Source organism: Podarcis melisellensis (assembly GCF_964234715.1).
Source record: "Podarcis melisellensis genome assembly, chromosome: 5".
Classification (NCBI taxonomy): Eukaryota; Metazoa; Chordata; class Lepidosauria; order Squamata; family Lacertidae; genus Podarcis; species Podarcis melisellensis.
In genome coordinates this window covers 68,799,342-68,819,039 of record NC_138537.1, presented here as the reverse complement: position 1 = coordinate 68,819,039, position 19,698 = coordinate 68,799,342, and the positions used below count along the sequence as shown (strand labels likewise).

General features: G+C 47.9%; 1 protein-coding gene across 4 annotated transcripts in view; it reads right to left on the bottom strand.

Moving 5' to 3' along the window:
* The window catches only part of PALD1 (phosphatase domain containing paladin 1), a 110,703-nt gene that overhangs the window by 32,461 nt on the left and 58,544 nt on the right, over window positions 1–19,698 (bottom strand). For all 4 annotated transcript variants that reach the window (XM_081913089.1, XM_081913090.1, XM_081913088.1 and 1 more), the window contains exons 11-18: window positions 15,809–15,904; window positions 14,225–14,359; window positions 13,069–13,185; window positions 11,957–12,136; window positions 9,925–10,122; window positions 8,530–8,670; window positions 7,606–7,677; window positions 6,408–6,548 (exon numbers count right to left, since the gene is read on the bottom strand). In XM_081913089.1, the coding sequence (XP_081769215.1) occupies window positions 6,408–6,548; window positions 7,606–7,677; window positions 8,530–8,670; window positions 9,925–10,122; window positions 11,957–12,136; window positions 13,069–13,185; window positions 14,225–14,359; window positions 15,809–15,904 (1,080 nt within the window). The remainder of the gene's footprint in view (window positions 1–6,407; window positions 6,549–7,605; window positions 7,678–8,529; window positions 8,671–9,924; window positions 10,123–11,956; window positions 12,137–13,068; window positions 13,186–14,224; window positions 14,360–15,808; window positions 15,905–19,698) is intronic.

Genomic DNA, 19,698 nt, shown 5'->3' with positions numbered 1-19,698 from the left:
GCGAGGAGAAACCCTCGAACGTGCTGTCCGACAAAGTGGGCGTGAAAAGCCAATCATCAAAATACTCCTCGGGCATGGGCTTGTGCGGAAAAAGTGCATGGAACTCCTCCTTCAACAGGGGTTCGTCCAACGCGTAACCCGGCACCCAGCTATTGGCAGAGGCCGGAGTGCCTTCCCTGGCGAGAAAATATTCAACTCCCTCCTCCCCCCATCTCGAGTCCAGTATCTCTGTGACCTCGTTAAGAGGTTCTGGTCTTGGCGATTCCCCCCTCTCAGGCGCCCTCCTACGTGGCTCTGGGGGTGCTCCTGACTCTTGAAACCTGTGTGGGGTTTTGTAGGGAGTGAGCACCGACCTATGAAAGACCGGGTGCACCCTGGAACCCTCCGGAAGGGCTAGACGAAAAGCCACCGGATTGATCTTAGCCTCAACTTGATATGGCCCTAGCTGCCTGTGTCCTAACTTCTTCTTGGCCAATGACCTGGCCGGCATCGCGTGGGCTGCTAACCACACCCAGTCCCCAACCTGGATGTCCTCTCCCGCCCTCCTGTGCTTATCGGCCTGCACCTTATACGCCTGTTTTGCCAGCTCCAAATGTCTCCGCAGCTCCTCGTGCACCTCTTGCAACTCCGCTGCAAACTGGTCGGCATCTTGAGGCCCCCCCCCTCCTGGTGCCGCAAATCTCGGGAAGGTCCTGGGATGACGGCCATTGTTCGCGAAGAAAGGCGTCACCCCGGTGGATGCGTGTTTCGTGTTGTTGTAGGCGAATTCAGCCATCGGCAGATAGTCCACCCACGCCGCAGGTCGCTGGTTGGCGTAGCACCGCAGGTACTGCTGCATGATCGCGTTGACCCTCTCCGCTTGACCGTTGGTTTGTGGATGCCTCGCCGATGTCAGGTTGATTTTGACGTGCAAGATGCCCAGAAGCTTTCGCCAGAAAGTGGAAACAAACTGGCGCCCCCTGTCGGACAAGACGGACTGCGGAAGTCCATGCACTCTGAAGACGTGATCGATGAAGAGCTTTGCGGTCTGTTCTGCCGTCGCCACCTTGGCACAAGGGATGAAGTGCGCCATCTTGGTGAACAAGTCCACCACCACTAACACCGCCGTCTTACCTCTGGAGCTGGGCAGGTCTGTAACAAAGTCCAACGCTACCCTCTCCCACGGTTGCTGCGGTGTCTCCAGCGGTTCTAGCAATCCCGCCTGCTTCTGGTGCACTGGTTTGGACCTCTGGCAGATATCACACCTGGCGACGTAGTCCGCCACCTCTCCTCTCATCTGGGGCCACCAAAAGTCTCTAGCCACCAACTCCATCGTCTTCTCTTTGCCGAAATGGCCTGCACTAGGGGCGTCATGCAATTGTTGCAGAACCTTGGCTCGAAGCTCGTCGGTGGGCACGTAAAGGGCACCCTTACGAGTCAAAAGTCCATCTTGCAATTGAAACTCATCGTTGTCTCGCGACCCTCCGCGTAGCTCCTCCATCTTAGACTGTGCAAACTGATCCCTTTGCAACGCGCGTCGCACCGCGTCCAGGTCGACTGCGATGGTAGCGCACGTCCACGCCTGCGGTGCGAAAATGTGCTTTGCTGCGATTGGAGCTGCTTCCTCCAAGTATTGCGGCTTTCGGGATAGCGCGTCTGCAATAACATTGGAGTCTCCTGGGATGTATTCTATTTTGAAGTCGAAGTCCGCGAAGAACTCCGCCCAGCGCATGTGTCGCTGGGTCTGCAACTTAGCCGTCCGCCAATACTCTAAGTTCTTGTGATCCGTGCGGACCTGCACCGTGTGCTTGGCTCCTATCAAGAAGTGTCGCCACGCTTTGAAAGCTGCATGAATGGCCAACAACTCCCTGTCCCATATGGTATAATTGCGCTCCGTCTTGCTGAGCTTCCGGGAGTAGAACGCACCCGGTCTCCAGTTGCCTTGTGAATCCTCTTGCAAAAGAACGGCCCCAACCGCTCTGTCTGACGCATCGGTCTCTACCCGCATGGGTCTGCCGGGATTCACGTGGAGCAGCTGCTCTTCGGAGGCGAAAAGACCCTTAAGCGTCCGGAAGGACCGCTCCGCTTGTTCGGTCCAGACGAACTTCTTCTTCTTGGAACTGAGGGTGTCAGTGATAGCCGCCGTCGCGTTCGCAAAGCCTTTAATAAACTTGCGGTAAAAATTGGCAAAGCCGATGAACCTCTGGACCTCTTTCCGATTTCGAGGGCTTTTCCAGTCCAACAGCGCTTGAACCTTAGCCCTGTCCATGGCCAGTCCCTCGTCGGACAACTTGTAGCCAAGGAAATCAACCTCTCTGACATCAAACTGGCATTTTTCCAACTTGGCGTACAGCCTGTGTTCCTTCAGCCTCTGCAGGACCTCCCTCACGTCCTTATCGTGATCCTCCGGCGATTCCGAGAAAATCAGGATATCGTCGAGAAAGCAGACACACTTTTTGTAGAGGAGACCTGCTAGCACGTGGTGCATAAATGCTTGAAAAACGTGGCTGCCATTTTGGAGGCCGAAAGGCATGACTCTGTATTCGTACGTGCCCAGAGGGGTGAACATGGCGGTCTTCCACTCATCCCCTTTCCGGATGCGGATGAGATTGTAAGCTCCACGTAGGTCCAGCTTGGTGAAAATCTTGCCCCTCCTGACGGTCGCTAAAAGGTCGTCAATCTTGGGCATGGGGAAAGCTTTGGGCTTAGTCAAGCTGTTTATGAACCTGTAATCCACTATAAGCCTTTTTTGGGGCGTGTCTTTCTTCTTCACAAAGAAAACAGGGCTGCCTCCCGCTGCTTTAGATTCCTGGATGAAACCGCGCTTGAGGTTATGGTCTATGAACTCCCGAAGCTCTTGCATTTCGTCCTCCGACATGGAGTACAGCTTGGCAGCAGGCAGTTGCGCCCCTGGCACTAAATCAATCGCGCAGTCGTAAGGTCTGTGAGGCGGCAACTTGTCAGCTTCCTTCTCACAGAAAACCTCCAAGAAGTCCTGGTACTTGTGAGGCACTGTTTGCACCATACCCAGATGCAACTGCTGCTCGGCTTCTCCTCCCTGATCGGTCTGAAAGCAATGCTGAGCACAATACGATGAACAAAAGGTGATCTGCCGCTGATACCACGCAACCGCGGGACTGTGCCTCTCCAGCCAACTCATGCCTAACACGATGGGCGTGTCCGATAAGTGGGTGACATTGAAACTAATAAGTTCTCGATGGTTGCCAATCTGCATCAGCATGGGAGGGGTTTGCTGCACCACTTGCCCCCCCAGCAACTTCCTGCCGTCTACCGTGACCACGTTCAGAGGCGTCGTTGCAGGCAGGAGCGCCATGTTGTGCTGCTTAACGAACTGCAGTCCCACGAAGTCGGCGTTGCTTCCCGAATCGATCGTTATTGGAACCTCGAGGAGTCTCCCATCAGGCAGCTGGAGTGTTGCTGTGAGCAGAACTGCCGGTTTGGGAGGCAAAGGGTCCACGCTCTGCGGCGATGCTGGGGGCTTGTCTACAGATCCGCCTGGCTGAGCCCCAGGAGCTCTGCTTCCAGCCAGGCACTGTCGTTTCCCTGAAGTCGCTCCCCTGGTTGCACCTCTGCTGTCACAGTTGCCAGTGCCGCAGTGTGCTTCTGGAGCCTCTGGGGGCACTCTTTCGCCATATGGTGCGCACTGTCACAGATGTAACACTTCCTGGTTCCTCTAGGAGGCTTCGCTTTGGCTGCACCAGGGACAGGGCTCTGGGATGGCTTCTGAGCCCTAGCACCACCAATCTCCATTGGCTCCTCGCTGTCCTTCCCCATTGGCGAGGGGTGCGCACGGCTGAAATCCCTGTGCACAAAAGGGAGAGTCCTCGCTTGCGCACGCGCTTGGGGCCCGTCCTCCTCGTGCCACGGACGTCCCTCATGTCGAATTCCAATAGCTAAAGCCCGTTGCACCACGTCTTCTAGGGTCTGGGGTCTGTCCCCTCTAGCGATCTCATCCTTGATGGGGGGGCTCAATCCCTCCCAAAAAAGATCTCTGACCGGTTTACTGTCCTTTGGCCAATCTAAGGCGGTGAGCAATGCAAAAAATTTAGAGTGGTATTGGCGCACAGTCGCTTTCCCCTGCCTCAGCCCGTGCATTTGACGGCGCGCAATGTCCACATCCACAGAGGATTGAAAACAAGAATCCATCGCTTTGATGAACGCAGTTGAATTGCGACGGGCCGGTCCATCTTCGCGCCACAGATTGCGTAGCCAAGCCCTGGCCTCCCCATGCAGGTGCGAAACAATGAACCCCACTTTCTCCTCCTCATCTTTAAAATCGTGACGGAGTAAATGCAGTGCATACACGACGTCCGCTCTGAAATTGGGATAGTCTTGCAAGTTGCCATTAAAATGCGGAACCAGGGCACCCCCCCGCCGTCCAAGCGCAATGCCCTCCGCTCTGGATCCTGGGGCCCCCGCCCTGTCCGCGTGTTCCCACCTTGCCTGCAAATCCTGGCACGTCTTCTCCAAGTCGTCATTCTTCTTCTGCGAAGCAATGACTGCCGATGTGAGAGCGGTAACCTGATCCCGCAGTGCAACCAGCTGCTCCTCAGCGCTCATGGCTGCTCCCGTTCGTGAGCTTCGCAAAAAAAAAATTTTTTGCTTTCAGAGAGGGGACTTACTGTCACGGCCACCCAGGATGGGTCCCAGCTCACAAGAGACCTCACTCCGTTGCAGTTTATTTACAGGAAAAGTTTATTGAAGATTTCTGCTTCTCATACAGTTCAGCATTGTGGCCGTACGTCTGTCACGTTAGACCGCTGAAGTCCCCTCTGACTCCTCCCCTCTTCCACACCAACTTAATAGCCTGGCTCTAGACCACCTCTTCCTCTCCTTTCTTTTCCGCAGGGTCTTCCTGCCCCCCTGGGTTCCCTCTCTCCGTGACTCGCCTGAGGCTGAATCCTCTGCCGCCTCTTCCCCCCTCCTTCTGGCTTTGGGGCCGGGCTCCTCCCCTGAGCTCTCTCCACTTCCGCGCGCCTCTACGTTTGAACTTGGCGCGCGTACGTTGCTCCTGACCTTTCTTTCGACCGCTACACCACCCTTTGTTCTGCTCTCCACCCTTTCCGGCTGAACACCTTGCTCCAACCCCCTTTCTCTGTTCTCTCCTAATCCTGCTCCCTCCGAGAGGCTGACGACTCCACCCCCTTTACTCCGTTCCAGCTGAGACGCCTCTTGCTGCGTCTGTCTTCCACTGGGCTCCTCTCCGCTTCTCCCTTCTCCTCCCTTTTGCTTGATTAAGGTAACCCCCTTTTGAGAATCCTCTGACTCGCTGCTCAGACTCGTGGATTCCCTTAGAATTCCGTCATCTTTTTCCTCATCCTTCTGCCCCTCCTCCCACTCGCTCTCCGTCTCCTCTGTCATCTCCTCCTCTCTCCCAGAAACCCTGACACATATTATCAGACAATCCAAAGGCACTCGGCTGCCCTCTGTTGGCTTTTGGTAAATAATGAACTCTGTGACCTGAAGGCTAGTTATTCGGCTAATATATACTACCGTTGCTCAGTATATCAACAACTGCAAACAGCTTCCACGCAGGTTAGGCTGTCATGGGACTGGTGTCATGTTTGCAAACTGAGACCCACATTGTTCAGCATTCTTTAACTGGTGTCAGAGTGTCTCAGGCTTCAATGACTCCAGGGAGGCGGTGGTGCTGGAATCAGAGTTCTCTATATATTAGCACAGAATTACGATTCAGTTATGTATGTGATAGCATGTTTCTGTTTTGTTTCAAAAAAGCTCCTTTGCAATCCATGAAATATCATGCAAAGAAAGCCTCACAAAAACTTGTACGCAAAAAGTGCCTTTCCAGATATATTGTTGCAGAGGACGTGCATATGTTTGTGGGTGGGTGGGTGTTGCTAGCAGTACGATGGTGAGCACTAGCGCTGGTGCACAGGATTGCTGTAACCAACCAGCAGCTCTGGTAGAAGCTGGCAGGTTTTGATGTCCTTTTAATAGACAATGCAATGACTTGTCCACTCAGCTCCTGAGATCAGCAGTTGATCTCTATCTAATCGGAACAGACAGCAAACACCCTTTGCTTCTCAGTGGCGTAGCGTGGGGGGTGCAGGGGGGCCGGCCGCAACATCTGGGGGTTAGGGGGTGCAAATCCACGGGTTAGGGGGCGCAAATCCACGGGTTAGGGGGCGCAAATTACTTGCCTTGCCCCGGGTGCTGACAACCCAGGCTACGCCACTGTTGCTTCTTGATGTCTCTGTCCTCTCCCTGTTGTACTCCTCCTGCCATTTCATTTGCACGTCCAGCCCTGCCCATTCAAACTAATTGCCAAGTATAAACAGATCTATGTCTGTCTTAACAGCAGAGTGAAACAGCAAAGAACAGAGGGAGCCACCCAAGGCGTGCGGAAATTCAAAGCAACATCCATGGTACGCGTTTGCTAGGCTTACCTGTCTGTAGGTGCATATGATGATTTCCCTCAAGTGATAGTGCATGGGTGTCATCGTCTCACTCACGGTATCCAGTGCCATATCTACTTCCTTCTTCATTCGGTGTCCCTCCGGCAATATCTGAACCACCTTCATGACCACCTGGCAGACAAAAGCAAAGGGCCCAGCTTAACATGAAACCTTCCCACCTGGAACGTTCTCTTTCACAAAGAGCAAATGTTAAGCCGCTGAAATTTTCTTCTGGGGGAAGTAAAGAGGGAAATAGTTTGCCCCCCGTTTCTGGCATTCCATTCCCTACTAGTTTTGCAAAAACATCACATAAGGGACACAAAAGTACCTTCTGACAAGCACAAATGCCAGTCTCAAGAATGTTCGCAGGACTCAACACGTCACACTTAGTTCCGACCCTTTAGATCCCTTTAAAGCAGCCTTGCAAATAAGCCCACAAAAGTTACCAGCCTGCAAAAATGTCTTACTGACCTGCTGGGTATGGCGGTACAAACCCGCCCACCAGCATGGAAGATGTGGATCATGCCAGATTCAAATCAGCACTGACAAAATATTCTGTTCCTCAATATTTTGTTTTTGTCCCTTTCTTTTCTGAGCTGCAAACTAAGGCAGCGGTGCTGAGTTGTGTCCAATATTGGGGGGGGCGCACGCGCATGAATAATATCACATGTGTGACGCCCCCCACCCAATCCAGCCAGGCCCATCCACTGCCAGCCACCTTACTTTTTTGAAAAGGATGTGCAGGCGAAGATGCTTCGCCCTGCACGTCCCTGGCAAAGATCGCCTGTGCGCCTTCCGGGAAGGTGCTCTGGCGATCATCAAAGGGACACATGGGTTGAAGACGCTTTGCCTTGCCAGGTTCCTGGCAATACTCAAAAGGATATGGCAGGGCTAAACATCTTTGTCCTGGTGTGTCCTTTTGAGGTTAACCACATTTTTTTGGGGGGGTGGCCCCCTTCTTGAAAATATGGGGGGGTCCCCGGAATTCAATTACTGCAGAGGCAGTGGGAGAGATGTGGCAGAAACTGATGTCAGCAGCAACCAAGCAAGATGTAAGATCACCTGTGCACTCAGATGTGTTTGTGGTGATAATGCTGATTTATTTATTTGTGGTGGTTAAGGCTGCCCTTTCAGAAACACTACCTTAAGAATATTCTGTCGCCTAATTTTAAAAGTGGAAGATACGAACCTCAAACTCTCCTTTGGTGTACTTGGCATCAGGCACGCTCACAATTTCATCTTCAACCATCTCAGGGATTCCCTGAAGCACCAAGAAGAGGAGTCTTAGGTTTGATTATTGAGCAACACAGGAGATAAACAACAGTATCACAGAATTATTACTAACTGCAATATATGGCTGCTTATGAAGTTAGTAATATGCCATGTAAGACACAAGGAACTGTGAATATTGTAGAATTCTGGTACTTTTCACTTTCTATGTTTTAGAAAAGATATCATTCTTTTTAAAACGTATCCTTTATCCATTATTTCTATTTATGTATCTTGCATAGGTTAAGAAAATTCCTTAAAAAAATATTAAAGTGGTTTATGTATGTAACAACAGCAGCTAGGATTCTTTATGTGCAGAAGTGGAAGCAAGAAGTTCCCACGGAAGAAGAATGGATAAGCAAGATAATGGACTATGAAAAACTAGGGGAAATTAATAGTAAAATTAAGAGAATCTAATGATGAGTGTTTTAAGGAAGAATGGATGCCTTTTTTCAAACTACTTAAAGAAATATTATAGTACGATGAACTCACGAGCAGGATTTGAGCTGTGAGCAACAGGTGTAATTAGGTTATAATATTGTGGTTTTGATTTAATAGATAGAAAATAGGGCGCAGCGGAAGGGGAGAGACAACAACTCCAAGAAAAACGGGGTGGGAAGTCAACAAAAATAAGAGAAAATATATTATTGTATCTTGATTGTATATGTTAAAAAAGTTGAAACTTAAGACTAGTCCTTAAAATTGTTCTGCAGAAGCCAAGAAGATTTAAACCCTGGGCACTGCACACATTTCAGGAAGGATTTTGCCCATAATATCAGGTACCCCTCCCTGCAGAATCCCAGACCCCTCACAAAGTGGGACAGGTCTCCAAATTAGTACATACGTTGAAATGCCAGAGGGTGAGGACAGCAATGACCATGGCTGTGGTGGTTCTTCCTCTGCCACTGTGGCAATTGAACACAAAGGCTGTGCGGGAGTCTTCAGCCAGAGCACCCTTCATGGCTTCCAGCAGCTGGTCAAAGTCCTAAAGGTGGCACACAAAGGGCATTTGTGAGCAGCCTAGTCTTTCTCAGGTGTGTGTGTGTGTGATTTTCACACGTGCTCAGTGCTCAGTACTGTACTCACGGCATGTGCCAAATGTATGTTCTGTCCCTCATAAGGCCTTTAGGTGGCAGCAATGCCCTGATGAGGCAGATCCACTACAAACAGACCAGATTTTAATCACACTAAGTTGCTGCAAAGGGATTCTAAATAGCACCTAACTAACAGTTTGAAAGCACATCAAAGTGCAAGTAGATAAATAGGTACCACTCCGGTGGGAAAGTAAACGGCGTTTCCGTGCGCTGCTCTGGTTCTCCAGAAGCGGCTTAGTCATGCTGGCCACATGACCCGGAAGCTGTACGCCAGCTCCCACGGCCAATAAAGCAAGATGAGCACTGCAACCCCAGAGTCGGCCACGACTGGACCTAATGGTCAGGGGTCCCTTTACCTTTTTTAATGCATATTCCAATGCCTCTTTTAAGGAAGCGCACACCGGGTTTATTGTGGGGGGCGGGCTCGCCCCCATCCAGGGGCTGAGCAACCCGAGACTTTAGTTGAGTCATGTGAACTGTATCACATAATTTGGTGAAGTGCAAAAAACCACAGGACAACTGCATTTCATGAAGCACAAATCAGGTCTGTTTACTTGAAAACACGAAGACTAGACAAAATCCCTGGGGGTATCCCTATTGCAAAATCAAGTGGACAGGGCGAAGGGGGAGGGAATAATGGCTCCTGGTTTTTGTCTAGCTGAACAAATGGTTTTAGGACAAAACATTATGTTCAGCTGTGCAATTATATTTCCACAAGAGGCTTCACTTCCCTGCCCCCACCCACCCCAAAAAGCAAGGCACCCACAAAAGGCTGGACTACAGTGGTACCTCAGGTTACATACGGTTCAGGTTACATACACTTCAGGTTACATACACTTCAGGTTATAGACTCCGCTAACCCAGAAATAGTACCTCGGGTTATGAACTTTGCTTCAGGATGAGAACAGAAATCGTGCTCCGGCGGCGCGAGGCCCCATTAGCTAGACTGGTACCTCAGGTTAATAATAGTTTCAGGCTAAGAACAGACCTCCGGAACGAATTAAGTACTTAACCCGAGGTACCACTGTATTCAGTAGTTGACTAGCAAGCGGAAAGAAGGGTTGCTTAAGTATCAGCCATCTTAAAATTTCCCATGTGGAAGAAGGTGGGAGGGTGGAGATATGGGGTCCCTGTGTGGTGCTTACCTTTTCCTTAGGAGCACAGAAGTCTGGGATTGGAACCCGTTTATACACCAACCCCTGGCAGGTGCTTTTGTGCTGGTTGAAGACTTCCTGCATGGTCAGGCATGTCTTTAACATTTTCATCTGCTTCTCCTGTTCCAGATAGACCTCGAGCCATTTCTGGGATTTCAGCAGGTCATTCTTCACAACGGATTCGAGTTTCTGAAGGAGGGAAGCAATGCGGCCAAACAAACAAACGAAAAGGCTCATGAGGAATTACCACAGTTAACTATGCAATTATCACTTTTCGTTTCCCTCTGGCCTCACTCACGTACAATTCCCCTCCCCACAATCCTTGTGTGCCTACTTTTCGTAACTGCATGCATCTGACAAAAAGGAATGAGGTCTATGAAAGCAGGTGCCATTAATAATAATGAATTTTAAAGGATGTTTAAATTGGTGCTCCCCTCCCCCCCAAAAAAACCCCAAAGCCTTGTTGCTAGGGGTAATTGGGATGGAGACTCTGAAGAAGCTAACTAATCTTTTTATGTATGCAACAACCGCAACCAGAATTCTACATGCTCAGAAATGGAAGAAGTAAGAGATTCCAACCCAAGAAGAATGGCTTATAAAAGTACCGTATTTTTCGTCCTATAGGGCGCACCGGCCCATAGGACGCACCTCATTTTTTGGTGGGGGAAATGAATAAAAAAATTATTTTTCCCCCCCCAGCCGCGGCTGCCATCCCAAGCCTTGCACACGCCTGCCCGAAGAACGGGGCACCCTCCGGAGGGCTCCGCATGCTTCGGGCGACAGGCTGCCGCCCCAAGCCTTGCGCGCTCGGCAGGACCTCCCGCCGGGCGCGCAAGGCTTGCAGACACTCGCTGGGGCTGCAGGCTGCTGCCCGCAAGCCTTGTGAGCCCGCGGGAACTCCCACCGGGCTTGCAAGGCTTGCGGATAGCTTCCTGAAGCCTGGAGAGCGAGAGGGGTTGGTGCGCACCGATGCCTCTCGCTCTCCAGGCTTCAGCGAAAGCCTGCGTTCACCCCATAGGACGCACACACATTTCCCCTTCATTTTTGGAGGGGAAAAAGTGTGTCCTATGGGGCGAAAAATACGGTAATAGATTATGCTGAAATGGAGAAACTGGCTGCAAAACTAAGGGACCCAAATGATGAACTGTTTATGGAAAAGGGGAGGCCTTTTTATACTGTTGAAGTATTATAGCGATATTAAATCGTGAGCAGGATTCGAGATATGAGTGGTGGTGGGGAAAATATAAGATGGAGTTAGGGGGAGTTGATAATAAGCATAATGCAGCAACCAAGGATATGAACAAAAACACCAGGGTGGGAAGTCAAAAAGAAATATGCAAGAGAATGGAATACTGTATGCAAATAAATTTGTTTAAATCTTTGAGAAACAATAAAAATCAATTTTAAAAAAAGAAAGCTGATCAATTTAAGGCTCCAAAGTGCTCCAAGGTGGAAATTAAAAAAATAAATGGAGTGAGCCAATAATACTTTCAAACTCAGTTTGTCTGATAAATAATGCAGGGGGAGAACAAGCAAGGCTGGCATCTATAATTTCTAAGAAAGAGGATCGATCAGCTCCATATGGAGACGTAAAGGTTAAATCTGAAAAAGACAACAGGCTGAAAAATGCCCTTTGTGATGAGCACACATTATTTACTTGGATGCCTCAAAATGCCACCATGGATGCGTCCCCCTTGTTCACTCCTGCATCATAAGAGTTTAAAAACCGGGGCTTGGGGTGGGGGGCGCAACAGTTAGCCTGTCACACCAATACAACAACAGCCACAATGAAAGATGCAACATGCCATCCAATGTAAACAGATAGTAAGAATCTCCTTGTCGGATACTTTTTAACTGCATAGCATCCTTAGAAGCCAGCCTAGAGGAGAACTATCATTATTTTCCAATTCCTGCAGAGTGGCCGCCTGTTGTGAAATGCTAACTGCCCCAGATCAACCCAAAGGTTTCCCAATACTTGCCTGGCGAAGGAAAAAAGAGAAGTTAAAAGCGCCTGAGCTCTCACCTCCAGCTGTTCAGGTGACGTTGCAGGCACTGTAATCTGCTGCTCCAGGTTGCCCACCTCCCGGACGGTGTAGGTTTGCTCGTTCCCTTCTAGGACCACATCTTCACGAAGATTGACCCACAAGATGTGGGAATACTTCCTCTTCGCATCTGTCAAGTAGGTCAAGACATTCCCAATAGCCTGAAGAAAATGAGTAATAGTGGTCTTGTAGTAAGGTTAACACTTACTGGGAAATGATATATAATGAAAAGGATGTTTAAAATAATGTTTGTAAAAAAAACAAAAGCCAGAAGATTTTCTTTTGGGAATTATAGGGACAGAACTACCAAAACTGTATAGAAACTTATTCATGGATGCTACTACAGCAGCAAGAATGCTACTCGCTGAAAAATGGAAAGAAGCAGACGTCCGAGCAAAGGAAGAATGGATACAAAACTTATGGAATATGCAGAAATGGTGAAACTTACCGGAAGAATAAGAAACCAAGATAACAAACTTTTTATAAAAGAATGGAAATGGTTTATTGAATATTTACTGATTAAATTGTAAGCAGATAAGAACATTGGCAGGATTGTTGTAATGACCTGCAGTTTTATAAGAGTATACATTTAAAGTAGATGAATAAAAGAGCACATTAAGTTAATTTGGATATGCAGAAGATATTAAAAATAAGTTTAAGGAAATGCAGAAAGAGGGGGAAGGAAGTCAAGTTTTGAAATGTTAAAGTGATTGCAAAATTAGTGAAATGTATAAACCTGAAAAGCAATCAATCAGTCAGAGAATGAGTAACTACAATCATGCTTGCATTTAAAAAGATTTAAAAAACAACAACCCTACAAGTGGTTAGTTATGTGACTGTTTCTCAAGGGCTCTCAGTCAGCTTCCTTTTGTTTCCACAACTTCACTGGGTTTCACAGGTGTTGGAAATCTGGAAACTCCACTGTCTTTTTATTTTAGTTTTTTAAGGATCAAATTCCTGTTTTGATTTTTAATAATAATAATAATAATAATAATAATAATAATAATAATAATAATGCCTGTTTTTAATCCAAGAGCTCTTTGGCCCTATCTCAGTCTCTCTTCTCAGAAACTACACAGCATTGTTCAATTACCTTGGTGTTTGGCTGTGCCATCCCATACACAGGCATCTTGGGGACTCTCCGGAAGTTGGCCACACTCATCTCCTTGAGTGTGCTGAGCACATCTGGAGAAAACCTTTCATCCACCACCTGCAGCAGAAGCAGAACTCTAAAGGCTGTGGCAAACAATTAGGAAAAGCTGGACATTCATTTTGCTCATGTGGTTCCCAGAGACACTTCCTGCCCCAGCAAGATCATACCAGGAAGGACAGCAGCTCTTACACCAACAACCTCCTTCCAAATCCCAGTTAAACTAAAAACCTAATATGGTGCCTTCCCAGATGAAGCCTGTCAGCTGCAGCCAACACGGCCTGTGGTCAGGGATGAGGAGCAGCGCAGCCCAACAGCATCCAGGGGGCGCCAGGTTGAGGGAGGGTGGCCTACAGAAATAGCAACAATAGTCCCCAAATCACATGAATGCGATGCAGATCTGAAATCACCCAAAGCATACGCAGATACGTAGGGTAATCTGCCCAATGGGTGGCATTCAACTATATCTCACCCGGAGCAGACCCACTGAAATTAACGAACCTAACTTAGCCACATCTACTAACTTCAATGGGGCTGCTCTGAGTAGGGCTAGCACTGAATGCCACCCAATGTCCGCTGGTGCTCAGGCATGCCTGCACACACTCAATTTAACAGAATCCCTGGAAGAACATGCTGTTACGTTTCATAAAACCTGACTCCATCCTCGGAAGAAGGCTGAGCATGTAGGGGTGGGGGAGAAAGGGGATATAGTCCAACCCTTTAACAAGGGGAACAATTGCATCCACAAGTGGGAGCCAGTGTGGCACAGTGGTTAGAGTGTTGGACTATGACCTGGGAGACCAGGGTTCAAATCCCCACTCAGCCTCAGCCTTACAGGGTTGTTGTGATGATAAAATGGGGAGGAGAACAGTGTATGGCACCTTGAGCTCTTTAGAGGGAAAGTGGGATATAAATGTAGTTGTGGTAGTAATAAATCATAATTATTATTTCAGAAATGTAATAAAATGCAGAGAAGCTGTCCAAGACGGCTCCAAGGAAGGGTGTTCAAAAGTCAGGCAGTGTAGGCAGGCTGATCAATGTAAATATATTTAATAATAATAATAATAACAACAACAATAACTCAAAATAGTTGACTCACCAGCACTCGTGCCCCCTTAATTATCTGCTCCCCTGTGACCACAAGCTCCGACAGGTTCATGTTGGCTTGAAGCCTGTATAGTTCAGAGTGCCTGCACATCCATCGGCTGAAATCTAGGGCAAAAGCAAGGGGGTACTTCCAGTCCAGGAAAGGGAGACAAGACAGACAGGGACACTGTCAGAAGAAAATCAACATACTGCACACATCACAAGTAATCATTAGAAAACATGGCATCCTGTTGGCACAAAAAACACTTTCTCCTCCTTATGGAATAACACGCATTGGCTGAAGATGCTGCTAGTTGAGGCCATAATCTTAGCAGCAGAGAGAATTATGTAAACATCTTGTTGGGTATGGAAGACACAAGGCATGGTGGCCAAATCTGCTGTCGCAGAACAGGATATAAAGTTGTCCTTTTCTCCCTTTCCTTTTCTGTAAACCAGTGTTTCTCAACCTGACCGCTGGTGTTGCTAACTAGGGATGGTGGGATTTGTAGTCCAAAAACAGCTGGAGACCCAAGTCTGGGGAACACTTGCTGTAAACCAACATGGCAAATTGTCAAGGGTGTTTTGCTTGATTTGACTGAGCTGAAGGTTTCTTTTATTACAGGGCTCGTAATGTTTTCATCATAGTGGCCACTGAGTGAATGGTAAAGAGCAGTGGGAACAACAGTGACACTGACAACAGCCAACTTGATGCCATGGCCTTTGGCTAGCATAATAAAGGTTTATCTAACACAAGCCATCTCCCTTTACAATTTGATCTGACCACAGACCCCCAAGAGCAGGCATAGGCAAACTCAGCCCTCCAGATGTTTTGGGACTACAGCTCCCATCATCCCTGACCACTGGTCCTGTTAGCTAGGGATGATGGGAGTTGTAGTCCCAAAACAGCTGGAGGGCCAAGTTTGCCTATGCCTGCCCAAGAGCTTGCCAGCAAAGAAACTTTTGATGACTGGTTGGGTTCAACATTCACTTCAGTCTCTCTGGGCTTCACGTTCAGTTTCCATTGTATGCAAGTGAAATGTTTATAAGGGTGGAACTAAACAATGTGGATTCAGCATTTCGCAAGAACCCCCCACTTTCCATGTGGGTCTGCTCAGGCTTCCCCCACCCCACAGCTGTGGTGCCTAGGCTGTGGAACACCCTTCCCAACAGAGACCCTGTGTGCCTCATTACTTTTTGCTGTAAAGTGAAAATGGGGCTTTTTATAGAGAAGTTTTGGCCTGGTTTAAAAGCTTTTTGTTTGTTTGTTGCCTCTTGCAGCTTTTAAGGATATTTTTGTTTCATTTTCAAGCTTGCTTCCCCTCTTCCCTCCCATTTCATTTTCCTCCTGTGTTTACATGGCAAGTCTTAGGGGGCAAGGGACCATATTGGAACTGGCTTTCATAAGCTGCTCTGAGAGCCTTTTTTTTTGGCTCTGAAGAAAGAGGCTTGGTGTCCGGTTCCTAGCCCCCTTGGCACCGCAACATCTAGTTCCACTTTCCCTGACATATGTAAGATGTCTGCACCCCATCACTGGGTATACCCGGCAAGGGTGGGAAAATGCACAGCATCGTTTAGGAGCTCAGGGAAGAATACTCACCTGTTCGTGAAGGTAATAGTTGAAAGCTATCAAGTAGAAGTAGCGCTGAAGGCTCTGTAACGTCCTCTGAAGGAAATACTCTTTGGTGCTGTTCCCCTACAATGCAAACACACAAATAGTAATATTAATAAGAGGCACTTGCCATTGCTGTTGTTGTTGTTGCTATTAAATTTGCATCCCACCTTTCCTCCCAAAGGAGCCCTGGGCAGCAAACACCAAATGACAAAACAATAAAAACATATTAAAAGCAATTCCAAAACAGACACAGATTGGGACAGATCTCAGCTTAAAAGTCTTGTTGAAGTTGGACTGTATTTGGTAGGCACCAGGAAGACAGAGGGACACGAGTGGCGCTGTGGGTTAAACCACAGAACCTAGGACTTGCTGATCAGAAGGTCGGTGGTTCGAACCCCCGTGATGGGGTGAGCTCCCGTTGCTCGGTCCCTGCTCCTGCCAACCTAGCAGTTCAAAAGCACATCAAAGTGCAAGTTGATAAATAGGTACCGCTCTGGCGGGAAGGTAAACGGCATTTCCGTGTGCTGCTCTGGTTCGCCAGAAGCAGCTTAATCATGCTGGCCACACGATCTGGAAGCCGTACGCCAGCTCCCTCGACCAGTAAAGCAAGATGAGCACCGCAACCCCAGAGTCGGCCACGACTGGACCTAATGGTCAGGGGTCCCTTAACCTTTACCTTTAAGAAGACAGAAGCTGTGTTAACATTCATGTGGAGGGGATTCCAAAGCGTAGGTGCTACCACACTAAAAGCCTGATGGTGCAGAATGAACATCCTAATAAGAGGGTCTCTCCAGGAGGCCCTCACCCGCAGAGTAGGGCTAGGCGATAACTGGTTTTCAACACTTTGCTGTATCACCCAGGGAGTTCCATGGTTGAGTGAGGATTTGACTGATTTCCCCTGTCCAACTACAAAACTAAACCACACTGGCTCTCCATATGGAAAATGTAGAACTTTAACATTTGACTCTATTTATAAAGGGACTACATTCTGTTTTAGGGAGGTGTGGTGGGGGGAGAGAAAGAATTTGGCAAGCGGTCCACTGGAAATCTGTGACATTACATAATTGTCTTTCATTAATATTTACTTGTTATCGCCCTTAAGAGAAATCCGGCCACAAGTCATTTATCAAAAAGATTAAGGAACATGCTTAGGACTGAACTGAACATTCTCCTGCATGGAAAATATGCAGCTATTCGTTAAAGGGGGAGAGAGAAGAGATAACTGGGCACGCGCCACATTAAAGTCTCCCTAATTATCTGTGGGGTGAAGGTGAGGCAAGAGTTTAAAATTGTGACACACTTTATGGTTGCCCTCTAACATTCGTTTGTCAAGTGAGCGATACCATGTTTTTTGTTAGCGTAAACTTATATACAAGCCTGTTAAACAAAACAGTCCCTTCTTGCCTTTTCTCAGTGAAAGAAGACTGAATGGTGCAGATATCAGATTTATATGTGATTTATCAAGACAAATGTAGCCTGCCCACCTGCTGTGGCCTGCCAGGTACCTGTCAACCTCTCCCATTTCTGCAGTTCCAGATTGGGGGAGAGGGGAGGTGAAGAGAGGGATATTTAGCCACTCTATAGCAGGCAGCCATTAGCGGCTTTTGAGATGGAATCAAGAGATTTACAAGCTGGAAAGGCATGGTATACACTATAAACATAGATTTACAGAGAGACACATCACTCTTCCCCCATGATGCATTTTGTCCAATGAGAACATAACCCTAGGAGATTTTTTCCATTGTTTTAAGAAGAGCTGTTACTGTGTTTGAACTTCAAATAAACAGTCCCTGTGTTTGAAATGTAGAGCAGGGTCCAAAGGCTTATTTCTCAGAGCCGCTGAAAACATATGCCAGCCGCATCCTGCAAAGGCCAACTGAAATTCACCCTGACAGGAAATCCAGGGCTGCATTCGCAAAATGGCTGCTCCAGAGCTCCATTCGCAAAATGGAGTGGTTCTTCCCCATCCTTTTTCCCCTCGCAACACGCTTATGAGGTAGATAAGGTTGTGATGAGATAGTGTCTGGCCCAAGGTCACCCAGTGATCTTCAAACCTGAGTCTCAGAGCCGGGCCCTATCATGAAGCATAGTAAGGTAGCTGCCTCAAGCAGTGGGTCGGTGCTTGGCACACCAGCCAGGTTGCACCTGCCACCTTTTAAAAGAATTCAAAGGAAGCGCTTAAATCACACTCTCAATTCTTCCTTTAAAGTGGTATCACCTGACACCATAGGATGTCACATCCTTGACAGTGGGTAGTCCCGCCTACCAGTCACAAGCAGTCTGCAGAGGGTGGATTAGAGCAGTGATGGAGAACCTCAGGCCTGAGGGGTGAATGTGGCCTTCCGAGCCTCTCTGCCTGCACCTTGGGATTCCCGCCAGACCACATCCCCTTTCCCCACCGTGCCCCTCCTTTGCATCCGTGAACTCCCATAATGCTTTGAAGCATTGTGTCAGGTGACAGGATGTCAGGTGATTCAGTTGGATGGAGGACAGAGGGGGCTGTGTGAGTGTGGCCCCCAGAACGATGACTAGAAGGGTATTAAGACTCTCAGGCTAAAAAAAAGGAGGTTCTCAATCCCTTGATTAATGTACTAGGCAACAGATTTTCAGTATGCATCAACAGAATGAACTTTGTATTTAACTGAATACAATGTTCTAAAGATTCATTTATATGCTAACTATTTAACTGTATTGTGCATACAAATGCACCTTGCTATAAAGGCAAATATCAAAGGAGTTGGGGCTTTGGAATGCTGGAAGAAGAAGAAGAAGAAGAAGAAGAAGAAGAAGAAGAAGAAGAAGAAGAAGAAGAAGAAGAAGAAGAAGAAGAAGAAGAAGAAGAAATAGTTATTTATATGTCACCAGCCGCTCTAGGCAGCTTCCAACAAATTAAAACATTAATAAGCACAGTAAACATTGATGAAACATTAAAAATTGAAGGGCTGTTACTTCAATATTCTTTTCCGAGGTGCAGCTGCCACACCTCCCTTGCACAAATTAAAAACCAAGAGTTGCTTACACAGCCTTGCATATAGCACTTTTTTTGCAGGAGACTAACTGCAGCTAACAGAGCTGGATTAAGGCAGTGATGAGGAACCTCAGGGCGGGAGCCAAATGTGGCCCTCCAGACACTTGTATCCGGCCCTCAAGATTCTCCTCATTCCACACCCCTTCCCCAGCCAAGCCTCTTCCCCACCCCCCAGCCCACATCCTCACCTTGCACCTTCCATGCCTGTTAGAAAGTGCCCTTGCTAATGAAGGAAGAGAAGGAAAAGAGACAAAGGCATTGCACAGCTGGCAAGAGAAAAAGAGCCTAAGGTATGGGAAGCTTTTATGAGAGTTCAGCCCTGCCACCACACACACATTGCCCTAGCGGTGTAAGACAGTTTCCTTGCAAGTGCAGTTAAGTCTTCTTCAGCCAAGCAGGAGTTGGCGCAGAAAATAAATCCCTTCTGGTGTGAGCCCTGGCACCACCTGAAGCCTGGATCCTTCTTTACAAATGTGATGATAAAAAACAAATAATAGCAAGTGCTTTTATCTTCAACGGCAAGTGTTCTCTTGAAAAAACAATATATCCTTCCGGTTTCCTGAATAAACATTTGGAAAGCTTTCTGACTTTCAGTACAAACTGTCCTTGTTTATAGCCATAATTTACACCTGAAGAATTTTATAGTCTATCCTGTTTATGTCTTTAGGCACGCGGGGGGTGGGGGGGTGCAGGGAGGGCAGGGGAGAGAGGCACCCAAAAGGAAAACTGAAGCAGTGTGTCCCCTGTGCTCATCTTTCCTTTTTCACATTTGTCGACTTTTAGGAAAAAGCTGCATGTCAGGAACAGAGAGTGCATTTTCTCAAAAAACGAAACAAAAATCTAAAAA